Source organism: Phocoena sinus, chromosome 2, assembly GCF_008692025.1.
Source record: "Phocoena sinus isolate mPhoSin1 chromosome 2, mPhoSin1.pri, whole genome shotgun sequence".
NCBI lineage: Eukaryota > Metazoa > Chordata > Mammalia > Artiodactyla > Phocoenidae > Phocoena > Phocoena sinus.
Window position 1 is genome coordinate 131,703,981 of NC_045764.1, and position 12,873 is coordinate 131,716,853.

General features: G+C 41.9%; 1 protein-coding gene across 4 annotated transcripts in view; it reads left to right on the plus strand.

Moving 5' to 3' along the window:
- SAMD4A (sterile alpha motif domain containing 4A) overlaps window positions 1-12,873 on the plus strand; it is a 235,499-nt gene that overhangs the window by 1,388 nt on the left and 221,238 nt on the right. For all 4 annotated transcript variants that reach the window (XM_032624896.1, XM_032624898.1, XM_032624899.1 and 1 more), the window contains exon 2: window positions 122-760. In XM_032624896.1, coding sequence (XP_032480787.1) covers window positions 565-760 — 196 coding nt within the window. In that variant the 5' untranslated portion in view covers window positions 122-564. The remainder of the gene's footprint in view (window positions 1-121; window positions 761-12,873) is intronic.

The window sequence follows — 12,873 nt, forward strand, 5'->3', positions numbered from 1 at the left end:
CGGAATTTGGGGGACCAAACCCCCCGCGGGGCGCCCCCCTCCACCCCCTCTAATGCACTCGTTTCCCGCGCGCGCTCCCTCGCCGGCCGAGGTCTCACTGCAGCCTTTTCTCTCCTTCCAGTGGTGATCGCCACTCGGGAATGCGGGTGTGAAGGGTCCGAGCTGCCGCCCAGCGGGGGAGAGACCCCGGGACGCCGGAAATCACCATCCCGAAGCTGCGAGAAGAAGGCGGGGGAGGGGGGAAGAGAGCATTCTTCAGTTTGTGTGCCTTGTGGGGAAAAATTTTTTTTTAATCGTTATTTAAAAAAAAAAACAACAAACATTTCCGTGCTACTGTCTGTCATCATCTCTGAGGAAATCAGCCAGAACCACCAAAACGTAACTGAAACCAGACGAGAGAGGCAGGAGCCGAGGCAGTACCTGCAGCGTCCGGGCACCAGAGCCACCTTGGAACGGGAACGCGTCTCCGGCGGCCGCTGGGCTGCGGCTCCGCCAAACTTTGGGGCGGGCGGGGCGGGCTGGGGCTCGGAGGGGGCTTTGTAGACCGAGGGCCGCCCCCTAACCATGATGTTTCGCGACCAGGTCGGGGTGCTGGCGGGCTGGTTTAAGGGCTGGAACGAGTGCGAGCAGACTGTTGCACTGTTGTCGCTGCTCAAGCGCGTGAGCCAGACCCAGGCCCGCTTCCTCCAGCTCTGCCTGGAGCACTCGCTGGCCGACTGCACCGAGCTGCACGTCCTCGAAGGCGAGGCCAACAGTCCCGGTAAGTGCGCGGCAGCCGCCGTCCCGCTGTCCTGTCCACGCCCCCGCCTTCCCAGCCTCGGGCTTGGCCCCGCCCCCCGACCGCTGGTCCGTGGCGACAGAACCTCGAGGCCCCCGGGTCCGTGGCGTCTCCCGCCACCGGCCCCCGCCCCAGGCCCTGCCACCCACTAACCTCCGCTGGCCGCTTCGTTTTTTTGCCCACTGTCAACTCCCTCAGTCCATTCCATGTGGTAGCTACGGTAGCATGAATGATTGATTTTTCTCTCATGCAGTTTCCTGGGAAATAAGTAAGTCAGGTCACGTAGAGTCTGGATTTTCTGGGCTCTTCCCCCCCCCCTTTCTTCTTTTGGGCAACGTGGCTCTTTGGATTTCAGCAACACATGAAGAAGCCTGGGACTGCCCTTCAGAAGACAAGCTTTGATGAGGCTGTATGAGGAATATATGAAAATCCAATTTTGTTATTCATTTTTCCCCACGGATATTCCAATTTTAGAGCTCTGTCTTCAGAATAATTTGTAGGTGATGCTATAGACTATTAAAATATTTGCAGTTCGTATACTATGTGGTTATACTTAACTATCACGACATTATTTATATTGATATACATCTTGTAGAAAGGGTCTCATAGGGAGCAGGCATGAATCAGGGTCATTAATGCTTTTGTCAGGAAACTTTACTGAGCATAACAGAATTGTTTCCTATTACCCTGCTAGTGTATTTACAGACACCTCGACTAGCATAGAAAGTGAATGTACTGAAAGGTTCAGCAGTTTGCTGTTTGCTAGCATGGGTGGTGACAGACTGAAATTATATCCGGGCCTGGGGGTGGGAGGTGAGGATGGGGGATGGGGAAAGGTTTGTTTGTGGTAATGTTGCATGGGGAAAATTCTTTAGTTCATGCTGCAGCAGGAGGGTGAACAGAGCCCCCAGTGTTTACACAGAGAAAAGAATGCAGGGTCCTCTTCCAGCTGTTCCATGTTAGAGCCGCCAGCCTGCAAGACTCAGCAGAGGGCTGGGCTGCCATTTGATGACAGGGTCCAGTCCAGGGCAGCAGGGCCTGGGAGACACGAAAGTGAGTGTGCCGGCAGCACAGCAAGAGGAGGGCTGGCCTGCTCCTCCCTCCTCCTCCCTGGTGTGGTGCCCGTGGTGCTGGAAACACTAGGATGGGATGTTTCCATATATAGAATCATAGGCTGGCAGTGACTGCTGGAAATCCTCACAGCCCTTTTCCTGACCAGACAGGACTGCACCCAGAGGATCCGGTGCTGCCTAGTGTGGTGGGCCATCCTGAGGGAGATCCCACAGGTCCCACTGGGATTCAGCCTGAGCCGAACAGCCCACCCTGTTGGTTACTCACAAGGGTGGCAGTGGCAGGACCCCCTTCCCTTTCAGTTCTGTGTTTATAAATAGCTGAAGGGCCAGTCTCCTTCATAAGGGTGTGGAAACGTAACTAGGATAACTGATGACCTGCTCTCTTTACTTCCATTCTTTTTTTTAAAAAAAATATTTATTTATTTATTTGGCTGCGCCGGTCTTAGTTGCTTCACGGGGGATCTTAGTTGCCGTGTGCCGGATCTTATTTAGTTGTGGCATGCGGGATCTAGTTCCCTGACCAGGGATCGAACCCCGGCGCCCTGCACTGGGAGCTTGGAGTCTTAACTCCTGGACCATCAGGAAGTCCCTCTTTTTTTCCATTCTTTTTTTTTTTTTTTTTTGCGGTACGCGGGCTTCTCACCATTGTGGCCTCTCGCATTGCTGAGCACAGGCTCCGGACGCGCAGGCTCAGCGGCCATGGCTCACGGGCCCAGCCGCTCTGCGACATGTGGGATCTTCCTGGACCAGGGCACGAACCCGTGTCCCCTGCATCGGCAGGTGGACTCTCAACCACTGCGCCACCAGGGAAGCCCTACTTCCGTACTTCCATCCTTAATGTGACAGGGTAGCCTGGATCACCTGCTTGATTTTGCTTTTTCAGGTTTGACAAGCAAGGTTATATAAACTTTTGCGTTTTATAGAATGCACAGAATTTAAGTACAGTGATTTATGTTGAATGCTTGACCTCATTGCTTGTAGGGGCTGTTTAAAACAATGATAATTAATCCTTAGGTTACTCAAATGTTAGAGGAACGTTTTTTCCCTTTGAGTAAAGGAGAAGACTTTTCCCAACATAGCAGCCATCCGTTTAGTAAGTGAAGCCATTAGATGTATGGAATTAAAAAGAAGTTGCTTAGCTTAAAAGTCTTTTACTTTAATAAACCAATAAAAAAATTGAACTTCTATGAGTTCATAATTTGGTTATTTTTCCCCTCAAAAAATCTTTTTTAACCGTACTTATTTGTGTAAGCTGCCTACCTATTCATGATGCTAAATGCTGTAGATATGTGAAACCATAACCATTACGTAAGATAGGGACCATTTTCCAGTTTCTGGATTAATCTTTCAACCTGGATATTTTGCTTCCTGGGAAACTTTGCACTTTTTGTTATGTGGCCAGGACAGAAGTTTATTAGTGAGGTCATGTGATGGTTTGGTTTACTTCTGCATTAAGGGGTCACAAGGAACATCAAGATTTGTCGTAGAATGCCTGTCTGGAGCACAGCTCTCTTACGTATCTGGAACCTAGCCAAGAACCAGGCAAGGGGCAAAAATGCCTACTCAGCATTGGAATAGATGGCGTAAAGTCTGGGAGAATGCTTCAGATGCTCTTTCAGAACTTACTCTTATTTTAGATAACAATCCTAACTTTATTTTATTTGAAAAATGATCCATAGAATATATGGGGTAGCACATTTAGAATGGGGTGAGGAGTTGCTGTAACCAATGGTGAAGAGTGACCCCTGACAGCTTGACAACTAGGAAAGTAACAGAAAAATTATAACTTTAGATACGAGAGTTGGGAACAGAAGCCCTGAAGGTTTGGGAATATTAAGGTAGGAACCCTCAATCGGACTTGCGGACATTACTTTGTAATAACATAAATCCATAATTGCTGTTTACCATTAATGAGAGTGAAATACCAAAAAAGATAAATTTTTAAATACACTCTTTGAGAAGAGAGGGAAATATGCCATAAACGTTGGAAATATTAACACTCAAGGTAATTAACCTCCAGAGCTCTTTTGGCATGTGAAGCTATTACCCATTCAGAAAACTAGGCTGTTTAGAATGACTCATTTATTGGCTGGCTGAGGTTTCCTATACCAAAATCATCATGTGTGACTTACTTTATTTTGTAATCATCAATTAAACGAACATGTATTTCTTCTGGTGTTCAGAGATTTTAAAACTTGGTGCATGAGAACGAAATTCATATCTGGGGCTTGACCTCAGTATAACAACAAAAAAATTACTAATAGTGCAAACTTGGCTCTGTTTTCTACAGGACTAACTTTAAATAGATAATCCTTCACATTAAACATGGTTTATTTGAGATCCATGGGATGTATTTTGATACTAACTTTTTGTTCTCTTAAATTTAGCATTTACTGAGATTCTAGTGGTTCACTGGTTCATCCTTTGCCTCAGGTTCGTGGTCATCTGAGATCCAAAGAACATGGTTGAGTTAGTCCTTGTGGATTTGTTCGTGTGTTGTGTGTGTGTGTGTTTCATTCCAGATTTGGTCAGTGGGTACTGGTCATGCTCAGCTCTGTAAAGTAGAGGCTTGTTTCTAGAACACTCATAACCTTAGGTACGTGCCCTTCAGCCACCAGCCCAGGTTAACATTGAGATTTCTGGCCAGTCTCAGTTTGTAGCTGTGTGTTTTTGGTGCTAAAATGTCATTTGATACCTAAAGATGGAACCCGCTGAGTTTACTTGGAAATCTTCAAAGAAAAATGGATTGTGTGGCACTAGTTTAGGACTTTTGTCATTTGAACTTGAAATATTTTTTCCAATGGAGATAGTGTAATAAATGGAGATTCACAAGTGAATCCACAAGTTTATTAATTCACAAAACAGTGCATATTTTGTGGGGAAATTGCGTATGTTTGTAGTAAATAAATGGCAAAGAGATTGTTACTCTACTTATAATTAAATACAAGAGAAAGGATTATCTGAAATGGTAGTGTTAAAGACAAAATTAATTGTGGAGATTGAAAAGGGCTTGTGGGTGTATTTACTCTCATTAGAGGGCAAAGATGTGGGTCCTATGTTTTTATGGTTTTTGGTTTCCATGGTATAGGTATGCCATACCTTAGTTGATTTTTAAATCATAAATTGAGTAAAAGGAAAGCAGAAGAGTATAGGCTTTCCTGATGATATCTCCTGGATAAGATCTTGTTTGTAGTTCTTTCTTTTGCTTTTGCTTTTTCTTTTTTTTTTTTAACATCCTTATTGTAGTATAATTGCTTTACAATGGTGTGGTAGTTTCTGCTTTATAACAAAGTGAATCAGCTATACATATACATATATCCCCATATCTCCTCCCTCTTGTGTCTCCCTCCTACCCTCACTATCCCACCCCTCTAGGTGGTCACAAAGCACCGAGCTGATCTCCCTATGCTATGTGGCTGCTTCCCACTAGCTATCTACTTTACACTTGGTAGTATATATGTCCATGCCACTCTCTCACTTTGTCCCACCTTACCCTTCCCCCTCCCTGTGTCCTCACGTCCATTCTCTATGTCTGCATCTTTATTCCTCTCCTGCCCCTAGGTTCTACAGAAGCATTTTTTCCCCCTAGATTCCATATGTATGTGTTAGCATACTGTATTTGTTTTTCTCTTTCTGACATACTTCACTCTGTCTGACAGACTCCAGGTCCATCCACTTCACTACAAATAACTCAATTTTGTTTCTTTTTATGGCTGAGTAATATTCCATTGTATATATGTGCCACATCTTCTTTATCCATTCATCTGTCAGTGGACATCTAGGTTGCTTCCATGTCCTGGCTGTTGTAAATAGAGCTGCAGTGAACATTGTGGTCCATGACTCTTTTTGAATTATGGTTTTCTTACGGTATATGCCCGGTAGTGGGATTGCTGGATCGTATGGTAGTTCTATTTTTAGTTTCTTAAGGAACCTCCATACTGTTCTCCATAGTGGCTGTATCAATTTACATTCCCACCAACAGTGCAAGAAAGTTCCCTTTTCTCCACACCCTCTCCAGCATTTATGGTTTGTAGGTTTTTTGATGATGGCCATTCTGACTGGTGTGAGATGATACCTCATTGTAGTTTTGATTTGCATTTCTCTAATGATTAATGATGTTGAGCATTCTTTCATGTGTTTGTTGGCAATCTGTATATCTTCTTTGGAGAAATGTCTGTTTAGGTCTTCTGCCCATTTTTGGATTGGGTTGTTCGTTTTTTTGATATTGAACTGCATGAGCTCTTTGTAAATTTTGGAGATTAATCCTTTGTCAGTGCTTCATTTGCAAACATTTTCTCCCATTCTGAGGGCTGTCTTTTCATCTTGTTTATGTTTTCCTTTGCTGTGCAAAAGCTTTTAAGTTTCATGAGGCCCCATTTGTTTTTTTTTTGTTTTGTTTTGCTTTTGAATTTAATTTTATTTATTTATTTGTACAGCAGGTTCCTATCCTGTCATCCATTTTATACACATCAGTGTATACATGTCAATCCCAATCTCCCAATTCATCACACCACCACCACCACCCCCTGCTGCTTTCCCCATTTAGTGTCCATACATTTGTTCTCTACATTTCTGTCTCAGTTTCTGTCCTGCATACTGGTTCATCTGTACCTTTTTTATAGGTTCCACATATACGCGTTAATATCTGATATTTGTTTTTCTCTTTCTGACTTACTTCACTTCATACGACAGTCTCTAGATCCATCCTCGTCTCTACAAATGACCCAATTTCGTTCCTTTTTTATGGCTGAGTAATATTCCATTGTATATATGTATCACATCTTCTTTATCCATTCGTCTGTCGACGTAGGCCCCATTTGTTTATTTTTGTTTTTATTTCCATTTCTCTAGGAGGTGGGTCAAAAAGGATCTTGCTGTGATTTATGTCATAAAGTGTTCTGCCTATGTTTTCCTCTAAGAGTTTTATAGTGTCTGGCCTTACAGTTAGGTCTTTAATCCATTTTGGGTTTATTTTTGTGTATGGTGTTAGGGAGTGTTCTAATTTCTTTCTTTTACACGTAGCTGTCCAGTTTTTCCAGCACCACTTATTGAAGAGGCTGTCTTTTCTCCATTTTATATTCTTGCCTCCTTTATCAAAGATAAGGTGACCATATGTGTGTGGGTTTATCTCTGAGCTTCCTATCCTGTTCCATTGATCTATATTTCTGTTTATGTGCCAGTACCATACTGTCTTGATTACTGTAGCTTTGTAGTATAGTCTGAAGTCAGGAAGCCTGATTCCTCCAGCTCCATTTTTCTTTCTCAGGATTGCTTTGGCTATTCGGTGTCTTTTGTGTCCTTACAAATTGTGCAATTTTTTGTTCTAGTTCTGTGAAAAATGCTATTGGTAGTTTGATAGGGATGGCTCTGTATCTGTAGATTGCTTTGGGTAATATAGTCATTTTCACAATGTTGATTCTTCCAATCTAACAACATGGTATATCTCTCCATCTATTTGTATAATCTTTAATTTCTTTCATCAGTGTCTTATAGTTTTCTGCATACAGGTCTTTTGTCTCCTTAGGTAGGTTTATTTATAGGTATTTTATTCTTTTTGTTGCAATGGTAAATGGCAGTGTTTCATTAATTTCTCTTTCACATTTTTCATCGTTAGTGTATAGGAATGCAAGAGATTTCTGTGCATTAATTTTGTATCCTGCTACTTTACCAAATTCTTTGATTAGCTCCAGTAGTTTTCTGGTAGCATCTTTAGAATTCTCTATGTATAGTATCATGTCATCTGCAAACAGTGACAGCTTTACTTCTTCTTTTCCAATTAGGATTCCTTTTATTTCTTTTTCTTCTCTGATTGCTGTGGCTAAAACTTCCAAAACTATATTGAATAATAGTGGTGAGAGTGGACAACCTTGTCTTGTTCCTGATCTTAGAGGAAATGTTTCCAATTTTTCATCATTGAGAATGATGTTGGCCATGGGTTTGTCATATATGGCCTTTATTATTTTGAGGTAAGTTCCCTCTATGCCTACTTTCTGGAGGGTTTTTTTTTAAATCATAAATGGGTGTTGAATTTTGTCAGAAGCGTTTTCTGCATCTGTTGAGATGATCATATGGTTTTTCTCCTTCAATTTGTTAATATGGTTTATCCCATTGATTGATTTGCATATATTGAAGAATCCTTGCATTCCTGGGATAAACTCCACTTGATCATGGTGTATGATCCTTTTACTGTGCTGTTGGATTGTGTTGCTAGTATTTTGTTGAGGATATTTGCATCTATGTTCATCAGTGATATTAGCATTTAGTTTTCTTTCTTTGTGACATCTTTGTCTGGTTTTGGTATCAGGGTGATTGTGGCCTCATAGAATGAGTTTGGAAGTGTTCTTTCCTCTGCTATATTTTGGAAGAGTTTGAGAAGGATAGGTGTTAGTTCTTCTCTGAATGTTTGATAGAATTCGCCTGTGAAGCCATCTGTTCCTGGGCTTTTGTTTGTTGGAAGATTTTTAATCACAGTCTTAATTTCAGTGCTTGTGATTGGTCTGTTTATATATTCTATTTCTTCCTGGTTCAGTCTCAGAAGGTTGTGCTTTTCTAAGAATTTGTCCATTTCTTCTTGGTTGTCCATTTTATTGGCATATAGTTGCTTGTAGTAATCTCTCATGATCTTTGGTATTTCTGCAGTGTCAGTTGTTACTTCTCCGCTTTTATTTCTAATTCTATTGATTTGAGTCTTCTTCCTTGTTTTCCTGATGAGCCTGGTTAATGGTTTATCAATTTTGTTTATCTTATCAAAGAACAAGCTTTCAGTTTTATTGATCTTTGCTATTGTTTCCTTCATTTCTTTTTCACTTATTTCTGGTCTGATCTTTATGGTTTCTTTCATTCAGCTAACTTTGGGGGGTTTTGTTCTTCTTTCTCTAGTTGCTTTAGGTGTAAGATTAGGTTGTTTATTTCAGATGTTTCTTTTTCGTGAGGTAGGATTGTATTGCTATAAACTTCCCTCTTAGAACTGCTTTTGCTGCATCCCGTGGGTTTTTGGTCCTCGTGTTTTCATTGTCGTTTGTTTCTAGGTATTTTTTGATTTCCTCTTTGATTTCCTTAGTGATCTCTTGGTTATTTAGTAGTATATTGTTTAGCCTCCATGTGTTTGTATTTTTTATAGATTTTTTTCCTGTAATTGATATCTAGTCTCATAGCATTGTGGCCAGAAAAGATACTTGATACGATTTCAGTATTCTTAAATTTACCAAGCCTTGATTTGTGACCCAAGATATGATCTATCCTGGAGAATGTTCCATGAGCAGTTGAGAAGAAAGTGTATTCTGTTGTTTTTGGATGGAATGTCCTATAAATATCAATGAAGTCCATCTTGTTTAATTTTTCATTTAAAGTTTGTGTTTCCTTATTTATATTCATTTTGGATGATGTGTCCATTGGTGAAAGTGGGGGGATTAAAGTCCCCTACTATGATTGTGTTACTGTCGATTTCCTCTTTTATGGCTGTTAGTATTTGCCTTATGTAATGAGGTGCTCCTATGTTGGGTGCATAAATATTTACTATTGTTATATCTTCTTGGATCGACCCCTTGATCATTATGTAGTGTTCTTCTTTGTCTCTTGTAATAGTCTTTATTTTAAAGTCTATTTTGTCTGATATGAGAATTGCTACTCCAGCTTTCTTTTGATTTCAATTTGCATGGAATATCTTTTTCCATCCCCTCACGTTCAATCTGTATGTGTCCCTAAGTCTGAAGTGAGTCTCTTGTAGACAGCATATATATGAGTCTTTGGGTTTGTTATTGTAGGTCTTTTCCTTCTCTTGTGTTTCCAGCCTAGAGAAGCTCCTTTAGCCTTTGTCGTAAAGCTGGTTTGGTGGTGCTGAATTCTCTTAGCTTTTGCTTGTCTGTAAAGGTTTTAATTCCTCCATCAAATCTGAATGAGATCCTTGCTGGGTACAGTAATCTTGGCTGTAGGTTTTTCCCTTTCATCACTTTAAATATGTTCTGCCACTCCCTTTTGGCTTGCAGAGTTTCTCTGAAAGATCAGCTGTTAACCTTATGGGGATTCCCTGGTATGTTATTTATTGTTTTTCCATTGCTGCTTTTAATCTTTTTTCTTTAATTTTTGATAGTTTGGTATGTGTCTTGGTGTGTTTCTCCTTGGATTTATCCTGTATGGGACTCTCTGTGCTTCCTGGACTTGATTAACTATTTCCTTTCCCATATTAGGGAAGTTTTCAACTATAATCTCTTCAAATATTTTCTCAGTCCCTTTCTTTTTCTCTTCTTCTTCTGGGACCTCCATAATTAGAATGTTAGTGTGTTTAATGTTGTCCCAGAGGTCTCTGAGACTGTCCTCAGTTCTTTTCATTCTTTTTTCTTTATTCTGCTCTGCAGTCATTATTTCCACTATTTTATCCTCCAGGTCACTTATCCATTCTTCTGCATCAGTTATTCTGTTATTGATTCCTTCTAGAGAATTTTTAATTTCATATATTGTGCTGTTCATCATTGTTTGTTTGCTCTTTAGTTCTTCTAGGTCCTTGTTAAACGTTTCTTGTATTTTCTCCATTGTGTTTGCAAGGTTTTGGATCATCTTTACTATCATTACTCAGAATTCCTTTTCAGGTAGACTGTCTATTTCCTCTTCATTTGTTTGGTCTGGTGGCTTTTTACCTTGCTCCTTCATCTGCTGTGTGTTTCTCTGTCTTCTCATTTTGCTTCACTTACTGTGTTTGGGGTCTCCTTTTCACAGGCTGCAGGTTCATAGTTCCCATTGTTTTTGGTGTCTGCCCCCAGTGGCTAAGGTTGGTTCAGTGAGTTGTGTAGCCTTCCTGGTGGAGTGGACTAGTGTCTGTGTTCTGGTGGATGAGGCTGGATCTTGTCTTTCTGGTGGGCAGGACTGCATCCAGTGGTGTGTTTTGGGGTGTCTGTGACCTTATTATGATTTTAGGCAGCCTCTCTGCTAATGGGTAGGGTTGTGTTCCTGTCTTGCTAGTTGTTTGGCCTAGGGTGCTCAGCACTGTAGCTTGCTGGTCGTTGAGTGGAGCTGGGTCTTTGTGTTGAGATGGAGGTCTCTGGGAGAGCCTTTGCCACTTGATATTACGTGGAGCTGGGAGGTCTCTGTGGGACCTGAACTCGGCTCTCCAATCTGAGAGGCTCAGGCCTGACACCCAGCCGGAGCACCAAGACCCTGTCAGCCACATGGCCTTTGCTTTCTTCTGCCAGTTTTCCCCAGGATTCTGCAGGCTCTGGAGCGAGTGGGATGTCCCAGCTGGTCTTATCCTGGCCACCAGAAGGTCATGAATAGGCAGAAAAGTAGTTTTCCTTCTTCTATTTTTAGTGAGTGCTTGGCTAAGAACAATTTTTCTCCAGGGCACCTCATAAATGGAAAAGCTTATCCAGGTTAAAAGTTCTTGCAGTGGCCACTGTAATTCACGATTATCTTGGGTAAGGTTAACCCACTTGTTCGGCCTTAAAACGAAATTTGTTCACCTGATGCCTCACGCTGGGCCCAGTCTAGCTTCAGTCCGGCCCAGTCTCCTTTCACTTTTTCATTCAACAAACATTTACTGACTGCCTACTACTTTCCTGGCCCTGTGTTATGCAGTGGGAATACAAAGGTAATTTACTGTATTCCAATGCCTGGTGCATAGATACCGAGTGTTGAGTAAATGACAAATACCATATCACAGGTACAGAAGCATAGATATAGGAATAAAAAGGGTAGGGGTGAGGTTCTGGGAGCATTGTGAATGTACAGCTAATTGCCTGGAGGAATCAGGGAAGCCTCCACTGCAGAGGAGATATGTTTGAGTTTTGAAGGGTGAATAGGAGTTGGTTCAGTATGTAAAAAGGATTGTAGAGAGCGGGCTCGAAGGTGTTTTCCAAGCAGAAGAGATAGCATTTATAAAAACGTTGTCTTATGAAAGGGCCTTGTTGTGTGCAAGAAATAATGAGTTCAGAGTGGCTCAAAGGGTGTAGAATGCTGGGATCTAAGAGAGAGAAGTTAAAACAGAAGTCATGTGTGTGCAGGACTTTGCCAGCTAAGGAATTGGACTTAATCCTGCAGAGATGATAGAGAACCCAAGAAGACTTTTAGGCAGGGGTGTGCTGAGAATGACGAGGGAAGAAGAAGGAAGTTAAAAGATGAAAAGGGTGTGTGTCTGTGTACACTTTTGGGAAAGCTGTGTAATATATGCATGATTCTCCGAGAGGCAAAAATGGGAGAAGTGAGGCAAAGTTTGGTTCAGGCAATTTCCATTTTGGCCACATGGTGGCATAATCAGCAAAAGGCAGCTTTGTTGCTCTCAGCATTGCTGTATGGGGGAGAAGGAAGGACTGAGATAGGAAAAGAAGGTATTATCAGGTGACCATTTATTTATATCCATAGGAGGGGATATGTGCAGAGGATTCTTAGAGTATGGATTTTGAATTGGGCTAGTCACTTAATTTTTGAGCCTTAGTTTTCTCATCTGTAGAATGGGACTAATGAAACCTTGTTATTGGCTGGAAGCTATTTGTTAACAATCCAATGAGGACATATTCTGTCCCCCAGGTTTAAATTTGCCTCTAATTAATATTAAATTTATATAAATAATGTTTTCCTAAATGGTAGGGCATCTTTTAAAAAAAAATTTATTTATTTTTGGTTGCGTTGGGTCTTCATTGCTGTGGGTGGGCTTTCTCTAGTTGCGGTGAGTGGGGGCTACTCTTCATTGCGGTGCTCAGGCTTCTCATTGCGGTGGCTTCTCTTGTGGAGCATGGGCTCTAGGCACGTGGGCTTCAGTAGTTGTGGCACGCGGGCTCAGTAGTTGTGGCTCTTGGGCTCTAGAGCACAGGCTCAGTAGTTGTGGCGTACGGGCTTACTTGCTCCACGGCATGTTGTGGACCAGAGCTCGAACCCACGTCCCCTGCATTGGCAGGCGGATTCTTAACCACTGCGCCACCAGGGAAGTCCTGATAGGGCATCTTTTATTTAAAGGATTATCTGGAAGAGATTGAAGGTGACTTGGAACCTGAAAAGATATGAGTCTACTTTGCTCCACCTTCTATATTTTAGCTG